Raw genomic sequence first — 23,236 nt, 5'->3', positions numbered from 1 at the left:
GTAAGACGACAATGGACTCCTTCGCCGCCGAAGGTGCCATGGATGTCAAAGCTCTGACAGATGACAGAGCTTCTGTGCAAGATGGGCTTTGATTGAGGACGCAGCTATGGTGTTCGGGGTCGACAAGTTCGAGCCCCCGAGCGGCAAGGAGGAGACTCTGTTGGAGAAAGGAGACACCGATGAGTCCCCACTAACTGTGAGCAACCTAGGGCCGTCATTCCCAGGGCCGTACGCTTCGCCTCATTGAGTTGGAGGATATTTTTCCGATGATGACGAAGAAGAATCATCCTAGGCTGTTCGAGGAGAGAATCACCGTATACAGAAAAACTGAGCTCAAATGGGAAACCTCTTGGTGAAGAAGAGCTCTTGGGAAAAGAGATGGACGAATACAAAAGAAAAGCTTGAAGAGAGGGTTCTCTCTTTTAGTATTTTGTCTTCTTATTGTCAGTATGTTGTCCGCTCCTTCCAATAGTTTGTCGCCACAGCTTGGTTTTCAACAGAAAAATAAAAAGAGGGGGAGACCGGCTACTTCCTAAGCCGGTCTCAGCTCTCATCCGTAGAATCTCATAAATTGAGATCCAATGGCTTGGAACCAGCAACTGAATTTTCCGTGGCTGGTCGTAAGAATTTTGCCTGTACTGAGCTTTGTTTCCTTTTTGGGGAAGCAAGATACTAGATTACAGTAAGTTGTAGGTATCATGACCTTAGGACTTCTGTTGACACTATCCTTCAATATTAATATCTTGAATTATTCATAATAAAAAATACAGTAAGCTGTTGCCTCCATGTATTTTTTGTTTTTCTAGATTCATTCATCAATAATATTACACTTGTCGTATTTAATACGATTGCCGGTTATCTTATAATCTTACGTGCTATCAGAGCGACATTTGATTAATTCAATGCATCAGGGTCTCAAAACTAATTCAACCCATACATACTAAAGAAGGTTTATTTTTAGATTAAACAATAATGGTCACCACCAAATCTCGCAAGCTTCACCTAGAAAGAAGAATGCGAAAAGAAGGTGCTTTTTTTCCGGCGAATTAAAAAAAAAGATACTTAATAAAGTGTAAACGGTCCACAAATATGTTAGAGATACTACTACGTGATGTTTGGGAAAAAATAAAAACAAAAATCATATATTTTAAGCCATGGCAGGAGCTGTACCTGGCCTGGTCCATTTCCCATTTGGGCTCGAGCGGGACAAATTATAATATTTTAGGAGTAAATTAGACGATCAAGAATTGAAAGGGTATAATTCAGAAGGGAACTAAGCGCAGGGGCTAAATCGTAATATACAGACGAAAACTGGACCCGGGTCCAGGAAAGGAGAGTCGGCGCCCGAGTACAGTTCTCCGTCCCGACCCGAGATAAGGCGAGACGTATAAGTTCACGGCCAAAACCCTCCCGCCCAAAAATGCCCAAAACCCCACACTCTTGCCTGCTCGGTCACGGAACCGCTATAGTTTTCGGTTCTGAATCCGCCATTTACGATCAGTGAACTCCCATATCCCTCCGGAACGGTGCTCTATCCTCACTAGGTTGAGACCCAGAAGTCAAAATCACTTCTTCCCCAGTTACTGTGCTCTTTGCGATTGATCTGTGACCATCTTGGGTCTGTGAAGCCGTGAACTGGGGATGGAGAGGTCGTCCGTCGTCCTTTTCACCAAGGAGCCCTTCATCGAGAAAGTCGGCCCCCGCAGAATGTGAGAAAACCCAACTGGAATCTGATCCCATTCCCATTTGTTCCAGCCTTCGCTTTGTTTTGGTCAGTGATCGAGGTGTTTGTCTATTACTTTTGCAGTAAGAGTATTCAATTCTCGAGTTTCTCTGCGGCGGAGATTTGCAAGGTTGCAGAAGTTCAGGTGTGGCAGGGAGTATACTATGCTCCAAATCGCAGGCCCATTGAAGGCGGCTTACTGGATTCTCGCATGGTATAATTAACTTGCGGCGCTTGCTTTCTGTTTGGGCTTGCAATGCGTGTCTTGAGCTCATGTTCCATTATGATATAATCTGGTGAACCCAAGTTTGGCAGTTTAAAGTTGCAATGGGTTGAACTGAGCAAAGATTAGTTGGACATGGACTCCAATGTATAAGCGTGCTCGGTTTTATGTGCATGCTTTATTATTCATCTCATTTCTTATGCGTCCTTAAACATCGGATCAGCTTATTTTGGATTTAGTGTTGAAAGAGTTCTCTTGTGGATTTTAGGGTCCTCCAAATAAGGGAAGCCGGTGCAGTACATGTGACGCTGACTTCAATGGGTGTCCGGGGCATTATGGCTACCTGAATCTCGTCCTTCCTGTTTATAATGTCGGGTTTCTTGGTAAAATTTTGGAAGTGTTGAAGTCTGTATGTAAGGTACTGAAGACAAGATCGTGGTATCTTTCTTAGTAATGTCTTTACCCCTTCATATTGCTGTCAGTATTTTGTCTCAAATAATATATGTCGCTTCTCTATGCAGTCTTGTTCTCGTATCCTTTTGGACGAGGAAACCCGCACAAAAGAGTTGCAGAAGATGAGAAATCCCAAAAGGGATGCTTTATTCAAGAGTGAGCTTGCAAAGAAAATAGTGGGAAAGTGTAAACCTGGAAGGTGCCGTCGATGTGGATTTGTGAATGGTTAGTTTCCCATGTTGCAGTTTTGGCATTTAATGGAATTTCCTCCTTTGTGGATTTCCATAGCTCTGCCAAAATAGCATTAAGTGATATTAAATCATAGTCTATGTATTTTCATTTCTTCCTGATTTTTTAAACTCATCCTGTTCAAATTGGAGGTTTCTTGGTGGATAATCTGGTTTTTCATTAATTCAGTCAAAACTTGATGTCTACGCAGTATTAAAGCTTTAGCTCATTCAGGAACTTCAGCTATCTAATGCAGGCCTTTTGAAAATTTCTATCATAATAATATTATGCTTTAACCTGGTTCTACATCAATCAACATTTCAGCTGGTGCTTGGAGAATATCTGGTTGCAATTGGTTCCTAACTTTGTACTTATCCGAAGAAAAAGGAAACCTGGGTTATTCTTCCACAAATAACTGTGGACAGTATCTGTCTTTTCAGCATTGAGTTTGCTGCAAATAGGAGCATTTTCAAAATTCAGACCTTTTTCCCTAGTAAGCTTCAAATTATGTAAGCGCACTGACTGAGCAGATTAGGGAGCTCTAAATCCTCGTGTTTTTTTTTCTAATGAGATTCCTACTTGGTAGGTATACCATTTTCTGAGGCCAGTATCCTACTTGTTTTTTTCTAGAAGCACGCCCATGATTAAGAATGTATAAATATTTGTGTTCACATCTTCCTTTCCAATGGCATGCTCTGCCTTTATAATCAGCGAAAGCTGGAATTAAATGGCACTACTTGGCTTTGCATTTTATTTTATTTTTAATTCTCTTCTATTGGTTTTGTAGGTTTCAATGTAAGTTTCAACTCTAGCAATGGAAACTGGCTAAACTGCTTACTGCTATATTTTCCTGCCTTTTTTTGTATATAGTCTTATGTCAATATTAACATTAACTTGTGATAGTGATGATTGTTGAGCCTTTCTTTTTTTATAAATTACAGGTATGGTGAAGAAATATCCAGGTGCCATTACCTTTATGCATGGTGGGTCTAAGATAAATGATGGGAGCTTGAATGAGTGGAAATCTGCAATCTCACATGCAAAAGAGTCTAAGGGTTCCTTCGCTGCAGCCTCTTATAACCTTAATGCTCAGGATGTTCTCTCACTTTTTGAAAAGATACCTGATGAGGTGCAATTCTTAGTCTTTTTTCCTTCTCCTTCTAGAACTATCTGTGGATTAGTATTTAAATGTTGGTTACATGGTTGCTTATCATGAATAAGGATTTCTGTAAAGATCTTGAGATATCATGTTTGTATATATTTCAAATTATAATTGGCAAATGTACTTGTTATGCCCAAAAGTTCTAGGGGAATTAGAAGCTCCCATACCCTTTAAATACTGTAGACCCTTGGAATGCTCTTTGAGTTGATTGGAAATGGGGAATGATGTCTGCACGTCCTTTAATCTTGGACTTTAATGAATGTTGAAAACCCTGGCTCTTGAGAACCACAAAAACCTCTTAGAATTTTTCCTAGTATACAACTGAAATCTTTACCTCTTTTCTGAAAGTACAGTAGAAGTTATGTTATTTCTGTATAACCTAAGAGTACTTGAACTTTCCTTAACGTGGTTTGCATTTGATTGGAAAGTTTGTGTTCTTATTATAAGTTGTTGGCTTTCCTCCTATGCAGGACTGTGAACTTCTCAATATTACTGACAGGCCAGAGAAATTCATGATCACTACCATATCTGTGCCCCCAACATCCATCCGCCCTTCGGTCATGGTGGATGGAAGTCAAACGTTCGTAATGATAACTATCCATAAATTGTCATGATTCTCTCACTCGTAGTATTTTGGAACTTTTTCCTTTCTTACCTTGGTTGTGGTCCTTTTATTTGTTATTTCTGATATCCTTTTGCAGTAATGAAAACGATATCACGGAGAGGTTGAAAAGAATTATTCAGGCCAATGCTTCCTTGCGACAGAATTTACAGGAATCTACACTTCGGGTATAGGGTTATCTCTGACTCTTTTCTCATGTGAAGCTACTGCCAAGAGATTAGAAGATTGGACTGGGACTTTGTATACTTGATTAAAATTCTTTTAATGATCATACTATATACTTGTTTAGACTGCGTGGGAGGATCTCCAAACAGAAGTTGGACAATATATAAACAGCGATGTCCGTGGTGTTTCGCAATTTAATCAAGTCAGCAAGCCCTTGGCTGGTTTCATCCAGCGTCTCAAAGGGAAGCAGGGACGATTTCGTGGAAATTTATCTGGTAAGCGAGTTGAATTTACTGGAAGAACAGTTATATCACCTGACCCGAATCTGAAAATTACCCAGGCAAGTCTTTACACAAGTTCTTGAATGGCTCTTTTCCTTCTCAGTTTAAATCGTTTTTTCAATTTCTGTTGGGTTTTAACGGATTGCCATCTTTTTGTGGATTATTGGTTAAAGGTCGGGATACCCATCCACATGGCTCAGATCTTGACTTTTCCCGAACGAGTTAACCATTACAATATCGAGAAGCTGAGGCAGTGCGTCCGAAACGGCCCTTTTAAGTACCCCGGTGCAAGGATGGTTACATATCCTGATGGAGAAAAGAAGTAAGTTTATAGATCCTATAGCTGTCATCAAATTGTCGGACATTTTATTCTCTGTAACTATTGAGTGTTGAATGCCGATTATTTAATGCTGCAGGGGTTTGCAGGGTAGTTATAGAAAGCGTATTGCTGATGAGTTGTCATTTGGCACCATAGTGGACCGTCATCTTGAAGATGGAGATGTTGTTCTTTTCAACAGACAGCCGAGTTTGCATAGGATGTCGATTATGTGCCATCGGGTGATCTCAATGGGCTGCATGTTTATTGTATATTATATATATAATAGATAAGAGATGAGGCCTTTTTTCATTTCATAGAACTGAATTTTTATATTATATATATATGAGCAGGCAAAGGTGATGCCATGGAGAACACTTAGATTCAATGAATCTGTTTGCAACCCTTACAATGCTGATTTTGATGGAGATGAGATGAACATGCATGTTCCTCAGACAGAAGAGGCTCGTGCAGAGGCTCTTATGCTAATGGGGGTAAATTCCTTTCATCATGCTCTAGTTTATCTGTCCATATATATTGGATATGTTACTAACTTGTTGGGAGTTTTTTGTTTTCTCAGGTGCAAAACAATTTATGCACACCAAAGAACGGAGAGATATTAGTGGCGTCTACTCAAGACTTTTTGACGTCCTCCTTTCTGATAACAAGGAAGGATACATTTTATGATCGTGCTGCTTTTTCACTTATGTGTTCCTATATGGGAGATGGGATGGATCTTATTGACTTGCCAACACCTGCAATACTGAAGGTGAGACTGACCTGCTCCATTGTTGGAATTTCTGGGTGGGTGGAGGCATGGATTACTTTTCCCTGTTCTATATTACCATGATATATTGTCTTAAGATTTTATGATCATCTGTTTTTGCAGCCAATGGAGCTCTGGACGGGAAAGCAATTATTTAGCATATTACTTCGGCCCAATGCATGTACAAGGGTATATGTGAATCTTACGGTTAAGGAGAAAAACTATACCAAGCCCAAAAGTTCCGCACATAGGGAGCTAGAAACGATGTGCCCAAATGATGGATTTGTGTATTTTCGCAATAGCGAGCTTATATCTGGCCAACTTGGAAAGGCTACTTTAGGTTGGCTATATTTGCGTGATTCACCGTGAAGACAATTTTATGCTATCCAAATTTCTTTTGCTTTCACAAACAAGTTAAATGATGTTTTTCTTCTTCCAGGTAATGGCAACAAAGATGGTATTTTTTCCATTCTCCTAAGGGACTATAATCCACATGCAGCTGCGACCTGTATGGGCCGCCTTGCGAAATTGAGGTAATTGTCAGTGTCTGCAACATTTCTTAGGGATGGTTAACTCTGTCTATGTCATTTCAGTGTCCTCATATTAGATTTCCCACTAATAAACTTTGTATGTGCTTTTATGCAGTGCCCGATGGATAGGCAATCATGGGTTTTCAATTGGAATCGATGACGTTCAACCTGATAAAGAGTTGAATGAGAGGAAAAGAGAGACAATTTTGAATGGCTATAATAGTTGTGATGAGAAGATACAATTGTACAATAAAGGAAAGCTACAACTTCAACCTGGATGTGATGCTGCTCAGACACTGGAAGCTGTCATAACTGATATCTTAAACCAAATTAGAAATGAAACTGGGAATGTGAGTGTTTAAATTTGCATTTTTGGGTTGCAATTCTTGGGAAATAAATTCTCCTCAATGTTGGAAGTCTTTCTCATCTCTCTTGCTTGTTTGCTTAATGTTTTACAGGTTTGCATGAAGAAACTTCACTGGAGAAACAGTCCATTAATCATGTCACAATGTGGTTCAAAAGGGTCGCCCATTAATATTAGTCAGATGATAGCATGTGTGGGTCAGCAGTCAGTCGGTGGTCGCCGTGCTCCTAATGGGTTCATTGATCGGAGCCTTCCCCATTTCCCAAGACAATCAAAAACACCTGCTGTAAGTTCACCTTATGTAGTTAAGGCAATTTGGTTATCAGTTTTAATATCGTGGTACGTATTTTATTGACATATGAAGGCAGCTTGTAAGTTTGTGAGAATTCCTTTGGTGGAAGAACATTGTTTTTGTTCTAATAACACAAATGAACTCAAAAGATGCTACCTTACCATATGGTAGAAACTCTCATTTGGGAGATTTTTATGACAGAAAAAAAGTCATTGTATTGTGCTTTATTGGACTTTGCGATATTCATATTCAGTGAGAGATATAATAACTTTTGATGCAGGCGAAAGGATTTGTTGCAAACTCATTTTACAGTGGTCTGTCAGCTACTGAGTTCTTCTTCCACACTATGGGAGGACGTGAAGGTCTAGTAGACACAGCTGTAAGTATATGTGATTTTAAGATGATCCCTTTGATCTTTTGAAGCTTAGTGAACTGATGTAGTTTTGTCCCTGGTTAAGGTTTACTATGCCAAGTATTGACACACTAAGCAGTACGCATTATCTATAAAATGTGGCGCACTTGTCCTGGGAAAAAGAATAAAAAAGAACCCAGGATGGTTCCTTTGAAATTTAAAAATATAACTGAGGTTCTAAAGAAGGATTTGCTTGAACTTTGACCTTCGTAACAATGCAGGTGAAAACAGCTGACACTGGGTACATGTCCCGGAGACTTATGAAATCTTTGGAAGATTTGTCTATTCAGTATGACAACACAGTGAGGAATGCAAGTGGTTCGATAGTCCAATTTCGTTATGGTGATGATGGCATGGACCCAGCGCAAATGGAAGGCAAAAGTGGATTTCCCTTGAATTTGAATAGACTGTTCATGAAAATCAAGGTCCATATCTGATATATTGCATCCTTTTAAAACTCCAGATGTTTCCTGAGGTATACCAGAAATTGAACAGGCCAGGTTCATGAGTTAAATTTGGGGGTTATAGAAGAAAGTAAACTCTAGATTTAATTGAAGGGAAAAGAGATGTAGTCCAGAGCAATAACCCCAGTAAGCTGAGTTTTGGATAGGAACTGGCAGTCTGGTTCTGTTTGTAAACTATGATTACTCTCATATTTGATGTCAAGTATGTGTGATTTCTTGAGCTGCATATGTTTCACTTGATGTCTATTTGCAGGCCACATGTCCTCCTCGGCAAGATAATTATCTATCCTCAGCAGAAGTGGCTGCTATCATAGAGGAGAAACTTCCAGAATCTGAAGTTTCTCCTGAAGGAGCCTTCTCTGATGCATCTGGGGCCTTTAGAAAGTCTCTGAAGTCCTTCCTCCTCGAGGAAAATGAGAGAGGGTCAAAAATAATCACCAAGTTAGTTGAAGAAAATCCTGCAAAAGATTCCAAGGTTGCTAATCAAGTTGCTGAGAAAATTGGCGGTCTAACTGAGAAGCAGCTTAAGGTAAATGACTTTATTCGCCTTTTTCTGATAAATCTCTGTGCAAGGTTCACTTGTTATCTGTTTCTTCTTACCCCTGCTATCGAAAGCTCACGCTCTTCTTCACCTTTTGGATAGGGATTTATTGATGCTTGCATGTCGCGTTATTATCAAAAAATAGTTGAAGGTGGAATGGCTATTGGAGCCATTGGAGCTCAGAGCATTGGAGAACCAGGGACTCAGATGACATTGAAAACCTTTCATTTTGCTGGAGTTGCTAGCATGAGTATCCTTCACTTGAGCAAATTTGCTCTTTCCTCTGTCTTTTGGGCCATTAACTAGTAAAGATACTATTTATCATTACCTATCGTTTTTGCTGCTCGTTGGTCTATTATCCTTTAAATTGCATCTCTTTAACTCTTTACCAGATGTCACACTCGGAGTTCCTCGTATCAAAGAGATCATAAATGGATCCAAGAAAATACTTACACCCATCATTACGGCAGAACTAGATCGGGATGACAACGTGAACATTGCCCGTATGATAAAGGGCCGAATTGATAAAACAATCTTGGGGCAGGTACCTGGCTTTTTTGGTCCCCTTCATAGAAATGGAGTATTTTATTATGTTTGTGCTGCTAAAGAATTTTTGGCAAAATGATATGCAGTGCGTTTGTCAAGTTCTATTCCTGGTAAATTATAGAAATTTAGGATGAATGCTGCTATTCTACTGAGATAAAGTTGGAATGATATAAAATTTTCAGAAAATTTTCTTTCAACAATTCTCTGCTGTTAGTCCTGTACTTTTGTCCATGAAATTAGGACCATGCTTTGTGAGCTTTGGAAAAAGGGAATAATCATATTTTCAATGAATGATGATTGGAACTCATGTATTTATTTTTTGAATGGATTACCACTCGCTATGCAGATTGCCAAGAGCATAAAGATTGTTATGACATCAAGATTGGCATCAATTGTTATCACCCTGGACATGGATATAATTGCAGATTCACAGTTGAGCATTGATGCTAATACTGTGAGGGAGTCTATCTTACAAACTCCAAAAATCAAGCCAAAACAGCTGGTGAGGTTTCTTTTGTAGATTCTATTGATGGCCTTCCCCCTGCCGCCGCCTTTCTTTTCTGCTGTTATTGTGCGCTAAATATGTATTGATGAACACAGCAAATTAAGGTTCTCGATGCTCGGAAGTTGGAGGTTGTTCCTGTGGTGGATCGAAGTATACTCCACTTTGCACTCCATACTCTTAAAAATGCTCTCCCAATGGTTATAGTGAAGGTGAGGCGGCTTAATAAAAACTACCCAATACTTACTGCAACAAACACAGTATGTATAATCTGGTATGTAGCTGGTTGTGAATTTTAAAGTTCCCCACCTCTGCTTTTGGTAACAGGGAGTCAAGACAGTAGAGCGTGCTGTGGTTAACAAAGGAAAAGAAAAGTACAAAGATAAAAATGGGGAAGAACGCGAGAGAGAGAAGTACAGCCTTGTTGTGGAAGGGTGGGTTTCGTGTCTTACTGCATATTCATGCTTCATATATCCATTAAGAAGACTTTTATCTTCGTTTCTTCTTTACTTTTACAGTAATTGGTATGATTGACTCTTTCCCGGATAATTGGTATCATCACAGTATGGGTCTGAAAGAAGTCATGGGTACGGAAGGAGTCAATGGTCGGAAGACAAGGAGCAATCATGTCATGGAGATCCAACAGATTCTTGGAATAGAAGCTGCAAGAAAGTCCATTATTGAAGAAATACAGTTCATCATGTCGAATCATGGAATGAGCATAGATATTCGCCACATGATGCTTCTAGCAGACTTGATGACATTTCGGGTCTCTGTTTCTGCAGTTTATGCTGGATATATTCATGTGAATTTATCTCTGTTTCTGCAGTTTATGCTGGATATATTCATGTGAATTTAACTGTCTTGATATTTATTAATCTGTTTTGTGCGATTACAGGGTGAGGTTCTTGGTATTACTAGATATGGTATACAGAAGATGGACAAGAGTGTCCTGATGTTGGCTTCATTCGAGAAGACGGCTGATCACCTTTTCAATGCATCTGCTAGTGGTAAGGTTGACAATATTGAAGGCGTTAGTGAGTGCATTATTATGGGTGTTCCGATACAAATTGGAACGGGGATACTCAAAGTGATACAAAGGTATGCTTGCATCTGCCAGCATTATTTCACATACCTATATATATATATAAATGCATGTGGTACATGTTTATACATGGATAAATACAAATTCTGAATTATAAGCTGATTTCAGCATGTACAGAACTTTCTTTTCTTCTGTTCTTTCGATGACTGGTTGAGCTTTCTCATACATATCTTTTTCATGCTGGTAAACTCTTAACTGATCTCTTTATTGAAGTCCAATTGGTGAGTGGACTGGACTTCACTGTGAGCAAGCTAATTAGTGAACAACTATGAGTTTGCATCAGAAAATGATTTGCCGTGAGCTGGGGAGACATGCCCGATAAACTGAAGTTGATTGTGCATTCAATTAATTCTTCCTTAATTTTTTCAGGGATGAGTGGACTGAGCAGAGACGTGGACCAGACCCGATTTTATCCAAGATTTTGTAGCATTTTCCATTGTGAGATTATGAAGATCCTGGGTCAAATGACTTGTTTGGCAGTTCTATTTTCGCTAGGTGACTACTGAACTTGAGAAAGAGAGAACAAACTCGTCAGTAAGTATCGTGCAGGATTTGTGTTATATCTCTCCAATTATGAATAGTTCCTTGTGCATTAGTCACCCCCAGTGTCCTGCTATTCTTTCAGATGAAGGTTCAGCGATTACACAGAAGAAAATTGAGATCGACCACGGGTTACATGAAGCTTCAATAGTACGGGTCTTTCCTTGTAAACGGAGAGTGATGCTGCTGATTCATTACGAGTATTTTCGCAATTCATTACGAGTATTTTCATTGCGAGAGCAACAGCTTGGGTTATACTCCGTGTAGTCGGTCCCAACAAAATAGAAAATTTTCAATCAACAAAGAATATTATTGATGTACAGGAATCCAAATTACAAGATCGGTTTCATTCAGCAGACGCAACCTGCAGCTTAGGAGCACATTATTTTGTTTAATTTTGAACTATATTTGGGCTGGGCCCTGACAAAGTCCATAGGACATTGACTAATAAGGAGCACATTAACATTTTCTTTGGGCTGGGCCCATGTGACTATCCAGACGCATTAACTTCGACTCGAATTGTATTATGAACCAAATTTGGATGATGGGCCTTCCAAATTTCCACATGGAAGATCATGCGAGCGCGGGAAAGTGAACGAATCAAATTAGGAGCTCTGCCTTTCACAGAACTGCCTTAAAAATAAGAACTCGTTGAAGATCGAGCAATTGCATTCAACACGAATTACGAGATTACGGGGACTTGATTATTCGTCACTATGCAAGAAAGATCGACATACAAAAGGACAACCTATCCAGAAAGCCAATAATAATTAACTGCTTAAAGGCACAAAAACCACAGCCGAAATAGTTTCCATCATGACGAGCTCTTCCTACCACACTGCACAAGCGCACACGGGCCAACGATCAAACGGAAAAAGGAGAATCTCTCAGAAAACATTCTTCTGAAGATCATCAAGTCCAGGATCTACAGCTTCAGATTCCTTCTCAGCATCGGTTGCCGGAGCATCGAGCTCGGGCGGATTCTGTGTCACAGTTCAATTGTGTGAGCAATAATGGTCACATTCTTACCACGTTGCAGGGATAACCTCCTAATATACTAGCAGAACTAGGGTGCTTAAAAAATTTAAGTCTCCCAGCATAGACTTAAATCATGAACAGTTTTATCGCAATATTATTATTATTGGGAAAAACATCAGGGCAAGTCTACAATGCTATCAGAGGTTTGTCGGCTTTTCACACGAGGATGGACTTCATCAGGGGCAGTGTAGGAATGATCATGCAGTTATGAACCTCAATACCTATTCTTTCATTGAAATAAGGCCTTTCTATAGTGCGGGACTAATTCAACGCATTCCGATCAAATCATCAAAATTAGATTTTGTGTTTGGACGCTGAATATTAGTAGATGGTTACCATGCAACGAACTAGGGGCCAGTTCACTCCACGAAAGAAAGGGTGGCGCTTGATTTCTTCGGCTCCTTCACGTGCACACAATCTGCTTTTGGGATCTCTGTGCAGCAACCTGTAAATTAATTGCTTTACATGGAGACTTACCTGCACCAGAACCAGAAACAAACTTCTTGTCACCAAATCTAGTTTGATTGTCCTTTCCTCTTTTCGCAACTTAATAAACAGACATCTACAGAATATCTCGGGAAGAAGAGAAAGCTTAGTACCGATTTACTTCTTGGGAATTTAAGATCTTTGTGAAGAATATTTGCAAATGTCTTCTGCCTCGTCTTCCCCCTAAAAGGTGTATATCCGTATAGCATCTCATATAGAAGAATCCCTGAAAGAATGGGAGATTATTAATTAAACTGAGCTAAAAGAAGGTGCTTCTCACAATGATCTTACATGTGGTTCTTGTACTGAGGTTTACTATTTTACATGATTAACCTTAAAATTGCCCAAAATTATCAGGTTACGAGTTCTGATAGCGGATTCCTGCTTCCCGTAAGGGGGAAAAAAAAAGGATCTGGATAGCTTTAGAACTGAGATACTTGGGAGACAATCCTGGTTTGCAATTTCTCCTGTTGGGAGGGTCATGAAAACTTACCGAGAGCCCACCAGTCCACTGCACTAGTATGGCCAGCACCTGTTACAATCTCCTGCAGTGCATGCATAAGAAGATAATAGTCGTTTAATTAGAAAAGGAACTATTTCGAAGACTGAAGAATGTTTTCATAAGTTTAGAGCAACAATAGTTGAAACATGTTAATTCAACTCTCATTCTCACAAAAATCTGAGATTATTTTGGGGTGAGGGGAATCCAAGAAATATCTTTCCACAACACAATGGCCAGAGAAAAGGTAAACTACTCCCAAGTTTTGGCTAGTGTACTGAAATTCAATCATTATACGTCAGGGTAAGAGGAACCAACCGGAGCTATATACTCTTCGGTTCCCACAAAGGAATTTGATGCCCTCATTGGTTCGGCCATAAAGATTGGTGTCTGCTGCCCTTTCTGCTTCTTCTTCTTCCTTTTCTTTTCATCAGTACTAGGAATCAAGAGCTGCAATATCATAAGAAAAACAATCAAACTTTCTATAAGCATAAAGCACTGAAGCTGTTAGAGAGAATACAATCCCAGAAAATTTTTGATGGAGAGCATTAATTACCTGTGGTTTGCAAGATGTTAAGCATGAAAGGTCAAAATCTGTCAGGGCGATATGCCCATCACTTTGCAGCAAAACATTTTCAGGCTTTAAGTCCCTGTAAATTATCCCTAAGAGAAAAAAGAAAACAGTATTCTCAAAAGACTAAACTATGACAAATTTATTGTTTTCTTCAACTATTGATAACCAGTGACTCCTTCAGATGACGTGCCACCAAAAAGAATAGCATACACGCAAAAGATAAGAAGCTTTACCTTGGCAATGGAGATATTCCAATGCAACAACCACCTCTGCAGCATAAAATCTACAACAATCGACAATTTTACTGATCAGGTCAAAATACTTGGATAAAGAAATAGCTCAGATTTCAAATAGAAGAATCATGAAAATTTATTAGCCAATTGAATGATTCAGACTCGTCCACCGAAAACTGACATGATTTTGCTTGGAATATCAATGGCATAGAGGAAACATCACCAGACAACTATAAAAACTCTGTATAACATCATCCATAATACAATTGCAGGAAGTTATCCTCTTAGCATCAATGTTAAAAAAGATGAATATTGACCAATTGTATCTAAATAATTCTTCAGAGTCAAAAAAAGAGGGAAAAAAAAGAGAGAGAAAAAGATAAAGAAAATAAAAGAATCCACTTGTCTTGCAGCATGAATTATATATAATTGCTGTGCCCGCATATTCACCCCTTGGAATGTCAATAGGATGATGTTAGGTTTACCTCACAGCATCTTCCTTGAGGACCTTTGTTGGCTGCCTGTCTAGTAGCATGAAGAGCTCGCCTCCAGGGCAATAATCAGTAATCAGACAAATGTGGGTTTTTGTCTGCAGAGGATTTCAATTACAATTTACAATATCTCAGCAATATTTTTGAGTGGGTTAGAAGTATTAGGTTCATGTCAGTCATATATTTTTTCAAAATCTCTTAGTTCCAGAGCAAAAAGACCCTTTTCTTTTTTTTCCTCTTCACCACAAAAACAGAATTTTCAACTTATTCCATCAGAAACTTGTGTAATTAGGATCATTAGTGAGGCCTAGTCAAGAGAAATTCCGGCAAAAGCATGAATTCGTGAATCTTTCAGATCCTTCACCTCATTTACTCCAATCATACTACTTAATGATCCAATCAACTCTAAATAACTAGTTGCATTACAGATTGATTCCCCTTACCTGAAAAGAAGCATAGAGTGCAGGAAGAAAAGGGTGATCCAACATATCAAGGATTTCTCTTTCCGCACAAGCTCTATGTACCTGCATATAAAAAATGTTGAGTCGAACATGCACAGTTATAGTTAGTGATACTCTCCGAAGTTTCATGTACTGATTCACACCTTGTTGCGGTTAAGCATAACACTCTTATCCATGGCCTTCATTGCAAAGAATTGGTTGGTACCGCATAGTTCCACCAAATGTACACTGCAAGTACAAATAACTAAATGTATTCACAAGAAGAATTTGTGTTTGGGGGGGGGGGGGGGGGGGGGGGGGGGGGGAGACACCCTGATGGACAAGAAAATGAAAGAAGCTCTCAGCATCACACATTACACTTCTGAAAGGACCACATTAAACTGTGGTTCATATGAATTCCAAACAAGTCAATGAGTCTAGTCACCATGAAAATGGGACGAAAAAGTTGCTGAAGCAAATATTACCTGCCAGTATCACCAGAGCCTAAGGGTTTGACTGGCCTAAAATGTTTTAGGCCGATTTGTTCACCTCTGTCAAGTACCTGGGGAGAGTATTATTTTCAAGTCAAAATACGAAACACTATAAGAAAGGGATTTTCTAGAACAAACAATGTAGTCCCATTTGCCCAGCATTCACTGATCATACAATGTAATTTGTGAAGAAGCACCTTTTGAATGGCTTCCCAAGAAGGGCTCTCTTTCCTATGTGGCTTCGGCTGAACTATCCTAGAGTGATTTGCCCATAAATCTTCTGGTTTCTGCATACAACAAAAAACTCCTCCTCAGTCGCGAACCATGAAAATCTGGCCTGAGAAGTTAATAACATCAAAAAGAGATTTCTTATCAGCAATAGGAAGATCTGCAATACCTTGTTTGCATCTGGAAGTTCTCTGACTGCGTCATCAACATTTTCTGCTGTTCTTTTCACCTGATACAAGAGATGATGAAAAATTGTTGGAGTGAATTCTTTAGTCTCTATCAGCAAAGTCAAAACTGTGGAAACTGTACATGACATATTACTGATAGTTGAAAATTTTAACTAAACTAATAACTGAATAGAGGCAAGTGAGGTGTAACTATTGATATAAATAGCAATAATTCAGTGCGACTCGAACCAGATGTTCATTTTGTTTTGCAGTATCCTCTGGGATAGCATTCTGCAGGGGGTCAACATGCTCGCTACCATCGAGTTGCACTCCTATGAAATATTGCACTTCTCCCTGTTGACATAAATAAACGTAAAAGTGAATAAATTTTCATATCACTAATCATCAGTGATGAAAGAAACAGACACCATGTGGCTACTTATTTTACTCGAAACCTCAATTAACTTCTCTGGCAGCATACACAGTTGAATTTAGTATACCTTTTGGTCACGCATAGGCTGTAGATGGAAGAGGTTCCAGAACTTTTTGCCTGGGTTTGAAGACAGCGTAAGGAATATAAATCAACTGAAGAAGAGTAACAAGTGGTAGAAACAGGAATCAAATATGGAAATTGAGGAGGCAATCATACCGCTTTTTGTATAGTTAATTAACTGTACGGTGACATCCGTCTGGTTATCAATGGCTTCCCTAATTTTCCTCACTGTTGCTGGATCGGTTTCGGGACCTTGAAGGAATCTAACAGCAACTCAAAATGATTTAATAATAAGGATAAGTAATCCACACATCAAAAACTACAACTAAAGAGACATGGCACAACTTGGCGTTTCAAAAATTCGAAAAACCTCATGAACTCCCACCTGCAGTTTCGACCCAAGATTTCTTCACGGCTATATTCCGTCAGCTCCAAGAAGCTATCTGAGGCAAATATCTGCAAAGTCAAAGCATCTAAACCTCAAGGAATTGTGTCTGACTAGCAACCACCTCCACTGATTTCAAACAGCTTAAGCTCGTATATCAAAGCGTGGTAATACATCTATTATATAACAAAATGGCACATTCACGATACGTTGTATTCTAATGAGAAAGATAAAGAGTCGGGAAGCGTGTTTCTTACAATGGGATTATCAGGAAGCCTGGGATCGGTGATGACAAAGTTCTTCTCAATACGTTCGAGAGTGGTGGCTAAATCTATGCCCTTTCTCATCTCCTTCTGTCGTACGACGTCGTAAACACTGTCGGGCCTCTCATCGTCATCTTCAAGGCTCTCATTATCACTATCATCCTCATCATCGTCATCACCTAGAGCTCCTTCCATGTTGTAGCTGTCTATACTGGACTCGCTCTTCCTCATCAACCTTAATTCAACGAGATATCGATCGTTTAGGGAGGTGACCAATGAAAGAGCAGAAATCCATTCATAGTGTACCAGAGGGAGCAGAGGCGGCAGTACCTCATGAAAGAGCGGCGGGAAGATTTCTTAGGCGGTTTCTTCTTCACATTCTTCTTCGTCTTCTCGGGCAGTTCACTGATTCTCTCCATCGAACCAGAGCTCTTCCTATTCTTCGCCCCTCCCAAGTCCGAGTTCCTCCTTCCCATTCCTGAACCTAAACCCAGGGCGGCATCTGCAATGATCGACGACGACCTCTCTTTCTCGCCGCCGCCACCTGACCTCCTGATGAAAGGCCGCGTCGCTGACTCGCTGAGCGACCGCGGCTTCCTCACAGCCTGGACCAGCTCGGTCACTGAGCTCGCCGCCATCTCCTTCTGCCGAGCTGCATACCAATAAACATGGCGCAATACATAAGTCCATTGAGCAACAGCAGCAAACTCGAACTTCTAGCATGCCAATGAATGATTTGAACATGCAAAGCCACGATCTCCTCCTCCATGATCTCCTTCTTCGCCATTATATTATAGTACGTACGGTACGGTAACGAGCACTTCCATTTTGATGCAAGCTCTCTCACTCACTCCCAGTTTCAGTGGTGATTGGTTGTAGTAGAAGGCAGGAGCTCGAGCTCCCGCTCCATAATGGGCCTAGACTACAGGCCCAGGGCTTGAATTGGGCCACGATGTAAAAACCCAAAGGATATAGCCCAGCTCATAAAGGATAAATCCCCATATTACCTTTCGAAGAAATGTTACCAACCCTCTAGAGTAGAAAGAAACATTACTTGGGCTTTTGCCGATTCCCCTTAGATACGACCTCTATCTGCTGGACAGGGGCCCACTGAAGTACCAATCATCAATAACTAAAAAGAAGAAGTCTGGCCCACAAAAAGTGGCTGATCCATATATACATATATAGTATGTCCTGGTTGGGTGCATTATTGTCTCGTATCATTCCCAAGAAAATGAAAGAAATCTTTGAATCGGAAAGGGAAAGGAAGGACGTATCTTATGATCATCTAGAGTGATTCCGAGTCACGGTAATACATTTAGCACTGTTTAGTTCAAGTGTTTTTGTAATTTTCATTGCAAATAGTAAAAAATACTAACATTTGAATTGAAATGCTAAAATACTTAGATTAAAATTACCAAAGGTGTTTTCGTGACTCAATGTCATATTAGAATTTTCATTATGATCATGGAGATATCTATTAAGTTTTCATTTTTTGGGCATGGAAGGTTAAATGAGATATTGATTAGTTTTAGGAGATGCAGGTAGAAAAAGGCATGCCATCGTGCAATATTATGCATACCATCATATCGAATGAGGGACTCTGGCAATCCATTTGGCCGCAACGTCTTATCCTTAAATCCCTCCGTGTGCCTGCTCACCTCCACTTGCATCCTGCCACGTCATCCCACACATTTTTCATCCTTTCCATCATTTTTCGTATTATAAAGCATAATCCATATATATATATCAAATTAAAGTGGCAAAAAAGAAGCAACTATACGCATCACAGTCGCCTTCAATTTCTTACTTCAAAGGAACATATTACTATAATCCATAAATAGTTTTCTTTTTGGCCAAATAATCCATAAATAGTCAGTATACTAAAAATACGATGAATCTCGTAAACAATTTCGCTCTTTTTTTTTTCCAGTGAATAGAGGGGTCGAAGCCAAGTGAGAAAGCGAATAATATTGAAATACTCATAAGCAATGTCATCGTTCTAAGATCTAAACTTAAACCAGTTAATTAAACTAGGTAGCTGGAAGCCCATGTGGGTAATAAGAAGCATGGGGCCCCACGGTCGATCGATACCGGGGAACTGAATCTGATCCATAAGATATAGCGGGAATCATATTAATTTATTTCCGAAAGCTGGGGAAGCAGAGACGGGTGAATAAATTAGAGCTATCATTATGGAATATGGGGCCATTTTCCCTCCTTATGGGTCCAATTGCCTTACCACGTGGTCGAATGTTGGGGGACACGGACAAATTTAGCAGCTAAACTAAACAGTCACCTGCCAGTCACAACTGAACTGACCCAGGTACAACCCGCGGACACAATCTCACTGTCGGATCGGATAATGATCATGTCTCGTTACTACTTTGTCGGTGAATCACGCACGGGTACTAAAAGGTAAGACAGAAGAAGTTACGGGGAGGATCGATCGGACTAACCCGATGAATTTGAGGATCTTGCCATCTTCGTCCTTGATGGGGGCAATGGTGAGTAGGTTCCAAAAGGGCGTCCCATCTTTCTTGTAGTTCAGCAGCCTTCCGCAGTAACTCGTACCCGCCTGCAATGCTTCCCTTATCTTTGCCACATCCTCCGGGTCCGTGTCGGCTCCCTGTAAAAACCGACTAAGATTCCAACCAAGAAGTTAGTATTAGAATATGTTATATGGTATCTTGTATATATGATTACTCTTGGTTGTGACCAATTTCTCATTGATAAGCACGAGCAATCGCAATCCATATTGGATGTCTAACCATATTTACCACATATATCAGGAGTTAATTATATAAGGCAAAATAAATAAATAAGGGAAGAGTACGTAAGTAGTGATTGATTAGAGAAATGTTACTAACATACCAGTTCCGGCCAACGACTTCCTTGGAGGTGTAACCCGTCATCTTGAAGAACCCGGCGCTGGCATACATGATCGGATAGTCGGGTTTTGTCGCGTCCGACACCACAAACGTCTGCTGGAACGTGGACAGAGCGTCCTTGAGGTCCTCAGAGACTCTCGGGAATCCCCTCTCCTTACCGCCCTCACCCTCCGACTGGTCACCCGAGCTCCGGACCGAGTTGTTCGAGTTCCTCCTCGATGTCCCTGCCTGTTTCCCTCCTGCTGGTCCGTCGTCCCCGCCTGATGTCCTGACTGCCACCCCCTGCGGCTTCCCCGTCTCAGTGTCGGTCTTCAAGACCAACCCCCACTCAGCCGCCCTCTGGACCGCTGCCCCGACCTCGACCGGTGACTTGGCTTCGGAGTCGGCGGAGATGGGGTTCAGCAGTGGAGGCGGAGGTGGAGGGGTATCCTTGAGGGCCATCCATGAGGTGGTGATCTCGTCTCCCCGGTTGGAGCGGGCGGCGGAGGGGAGGGGCGCCGGGTCGGGCAGGGGTTCAGGGCTACCGTGCAGGTCGGCCCAGGACTGCCACGTGGGCTGGGAGGGGAAGGCGGGGTTCGTGGGCCGGGTTTGGTAGGCGGACGGGTTGAAGACTTCGAGCGACCCGCGCTGGTCTCGAGGAAGAGGCGGCGGCATGAGAGAGGAATTCTTGGATTTATTATTGTTGCCGTAATTATCTGATGGCTCCATTTCTTCTGCAGCAAAATTTCGACAAGCTACAATGAACGATATTTATCTGTATATGTATGTGTAGGACACCGTGAATAATATCCTCGCATGAAGAATGTATTCTATAAAGAGGGGACAAAAAAAGAAGAAAGACTCTGAGCTGCAAATAGTATGCATACGTGTGTGTGTGTGTGTGTGTGTATATGTATGGATAAGTATGAATTGCATGTACATGAAGGAGCTTCGTTTTCGAAGGCCTTCAATGGCAGAGGGGACCAATATGGGAGAATGAACTGGACAAATGGGGGTGGGACTGGAAAATGATGCCCGGTCCATGCAAAAATACAACAAATACTTTTGGATTCATGAAAAGAATGGACTAAACAGGTGAATACGAGCAATGGGAAGGGCAACTGCGTAGTCTGCATCATTATCGCCCGACCAAAATCGTAAGCAATTCAGGGTGTTAACTCATTGTAGGAGGAGAGGGATCGGAGAGCCCTCGTTTTCTATACGGGCCAATGTTTTGACACACTTACAGTCTTCTCAAGAGAAAATTATCCCAACCTTTTGAATATGTCTATCTCAATAAAACACAATTATGAGACTCGAAGTGACGAATGGAGGAGCTAAAACGGTGATGACAAATCATAGTAGTTCTCACAGGTCAGGCAAAATACGGTAACTAGGGAACTAATTAAGTAGAAGAGAAGTTGCTGCCCTTAAGTCACTATACGGGCAAGCGGTGGCATTTGGGTAGTTTGATAATTAAATCAGTACTGGTCCAATAGGGGTCCATACAGTGCAGGGACTAGAAAGGAATAAATCAGACCAATCATTTTCTTATAAACAACTCAGAAGATACCCCCAGCGTCCAAATAATCACTTTCATCCGTCTCATTTTCATCCCTCTTTTGCCAAAGAAGATTGGATGAAGCTCAAGGGGTCACGATGTTTGAGTTGATTAAGAATTAACAAGCGAGGGATGGTATGGAGCAGTGGCGGTGATATGGTCTGGAAAAACCGAAAACCGAATTGTGAAGGGAGGAAGAGGACTAGCTGGAACTCAAACTCGAACAATCAACTACATGATACTTCTCTAATTTCAATGCATAACGATTGAGGAATTGTGCCTAGGGTGGGCAGGGGAGTACGTACCACACGAGTGAAGCCGATCACGAGACTCGAATGACGCACGAAAATCTTCCCGAAGATACGAATGCTAAAATGAGTACGTACTATGCTATAGTTCTTCTTCTTCTTGATATATATATATATAGAGAGAGAGAGAAAGAGATCTGGTGAAGCTGGGACGATGATGAGAAAGCACCGCCGCTTTTCAATGGCGACAAAGGGGCTTGGAAGGAAAAGATCAGAAGCCCAAAAAGAAGCTGAGGCTCCATCGTCCGGAGTGAGCTCCCATCCCTTCACAACGCACACCCCACATGGCTTCTCTCTCCTTTGTTCTTCACGTCCTCCAAATGTACTCTCATGTCAATCAATCATACACCCTAAATTCCCAAAAAGATCACAAACATACAAACCTAACACATTAATATTAATAAATTAATAACAAAAGGAGAAAATACAGACCAAATCACTCCAGAATTCAAGGTGGAAATGTTTAGCCCACATCTATCCGCCGAATCCAAAGCCCACTTATCTAGGTTCTATTTCCTTACCTCGAATGTTTTGCCCCTGGTACCGTGGTGTGGATCGTTCCGACTGAGAGGATAGCAGTTCAATTCGGGTCATTCGCGACAACTAATGATCATACCTCCAATGTTCCCCGGGCAAAGATAATGTCTTGTTTCTTCTTATAGAAATATCTATTTATGCATGTTGATGTTGGGAAGAGAGATTAAAAAGGTGGAAGCAAAGGGCAGTAGGGAGGAGGAAAGCAGCTGTTGGTGAAAAGAACGTTGGGGCTGTTCTCGACCACTGGTGACTTCCTCTTTGTGCGTGTGTGTGTGTATATGTTTCTGTGTCTGTCTCACCAGTGGCTGAAAGCTCTGAGGCTGTAATGTAATCGGATTCTGATAAATTACACAGGCAAAAATATCCTTTCCTGTTTACTCTCTTTTTTTTTTTTTTTTTTTTTGGGGACTGGGAAATAGAAGGATCGATAGATAGATAGATTATATGGACTATGGACTTTTATGTAGTATAATGGTCACGGAAAACTAAACTATCTCGATGGATTCCAGCAGCACCAACAAGACTGTATAATTCTAATTTGGTCGCACTTTTTATTTTCGAGAAAGATCCTCGGCGAACTTGTTAACTTATTGTAACCATAGTAGATCTAGGCACAGTAAGTTAAGTGAGAAGAAAATAATCATGCACCATCCACTCGGCTCTAATCTCTATCTAGTAAATGTCTCGTTCACTATCTTTCAATTCAACATGCAACTATCAAGAGCTGGATACAAATTAAGTTTGCTTTCATTCTCCATACATCTTTCTTCATTGCGATTTCTTCAGCGACATCGATCTTTTCATTTGATTCAATCAGTACCTCGTTTAATAAGAGTTTGCAGCTCGTTGTTCACTTGAATCTACTCATAATTTAACCAAATGATCAATATAAATCAAGGATATTTCAATTGTGACTACAGATCGTCCGTATATCTCA

General features: G+C 40.6%; 2 protein-coding genes across 5 annotated transcripts; one reads left to right on the top strand and one right to left on the bottom strand.

The window, feature by feature from the left end:
* The first annotated feature begins 1,407 nt into the window (after window positions 1-1,407).
* On the top strand, window positions 1,408-11,726 carry LOC116210830 (DNA-directed RNA polymerase III subunit 1). Of its 2 annotated transcripts, none has more exons than XM_031544909.1 (28): window positions 1,408-1,709; window positions 1,808-1,937; window positions 2,215-2,364; window positions 2,468-2,624; window positions 3,569-3,756; window positions 4,260-4,369; window positions 4,491-4,578; window positions 4,701-4,916; window positions 5,031-5,179; window positions 5,274-5,415; window positions 5,527-5,667; window positions 5,754-5,942; window positions 6,063-6,279; window positions 6,379-6,472; window positions 6,585-6,819; window positions 6,928-7,119; window positions 7,406-7,504; window positions 7,759-7,962; window positions 8,255-8,530; window positions 8,645-8,792; window positions 8,935-9,086; window positions 9,435-9,590; window positions 9,689-9,802; window positions 9,918-10,024; window positions 10,155-10,359; window positions 10,489-10,691; window positions 11,065-11,229; window positions 11,321-11,726. In XM_031544909.1, exons 1-27 carry the CDS (start codon window positions 1,642-1,644, stop codon window positions 11,120-11,122), a joined length of 4,188 nt encoding a protein of 1,395 aa, XP_031400769.1. In that variant the 5' UTR covers window positions 1,408-1,641; the 3' UTR covers window positions 11,123-11,229; window positions 11,321-11,726. The 2 variants fall into 2 exon arrangements, with proteins under 2 accessions (XP_031400769.1, XP_031400770.1); XM_031544910.1 differs by having other exon boundaries at window positions 11,302-11,726.
* A 175-nt stretch (window positions 11,727-11,901) lies between these two features.
* LOC116210831 (phototropin-1) lies at window positions 11,902-22,608 on the bottom strand. 3 transcript variants are annotated; one of them, XM_031544913.1, is made up of 24 exons: window positions 22,284-22,608; window positions 21,760-22,112; window positions 19,898-20,624; window positions 19,483-19,665; window positions 18,606-18,697; window positions 17,354-17,675; window positions 17,018-17,258; window positions 16,761-16,831; window positions 16,532-16,638; window positions 16,383-16,432; window positions 16,132-16,236; window positions 15,885-15,944; window positions 15,685-15,774; window positions 15,482-15,558; window positions 15,161-15,245; window positions 15,000-15,080; window positions 14,551-14,654; window positions 14,066-14,115; window positions 13,815-13,921; window positions 13,577-13,708; window positions 13,253-13,304; window positions 12,873-12,985; window positions 12,610-12,750; window positions 11,902-12,218 (listed from the first exon to the last, which is right to left on the bottom strand). In XM_031544913.1, the coding sequence occupies exons 3-24, from the start codon at window positions 20,620-20,622 to the stop codon at window positions 12,123-12,125; spliced, it is 3,084 nt and encodes a 1,027-aa protein (XP_031400773.1). In that variant the 5' UTR covers window positions 20,623-20,624; window positions 21,760-22,112; window positions 22,284-22,608; the 3' UTR covers window positions 11,902-12,122. The 3 variants fall into 3 exon arrangements, with proteins under 3 accessions (XP_031400773.1, XP_031400772.1, XP_031400774.1); XM_031544912.1 differs by having other exon boundaries at window positions 19,898-20,627; window positions 22,284-22,607; XM_031544914.1 differs by lacking the exons at window positions 21,760-22,112; window positions 22,284-22,608 and having other exon boundaries at window positions 19,898-20,648.
* Between the last annotated feature and the right edge of the window lie 628 nt (window positions 22,609-23,236).

This window comes from Punica granatum, chromosome 6 (genome assembly GCF_007655135.1).
Source record: "Punica granatum isolate Tunisia-2019 chromosome 6, ASM765513v2, whole genome shotgun sequence".
NCBI lineage: Eukaryota > Viridiplantae > Streptophyta > Magnoliopsida > Myrtales > Lythraceae > Punica > Punica granatum.
The sequence above is the reverse complement of the archived record's forward strand: the minus strand, read 5'-3'. Positions and strand labels throughout refer to the sequence as shown.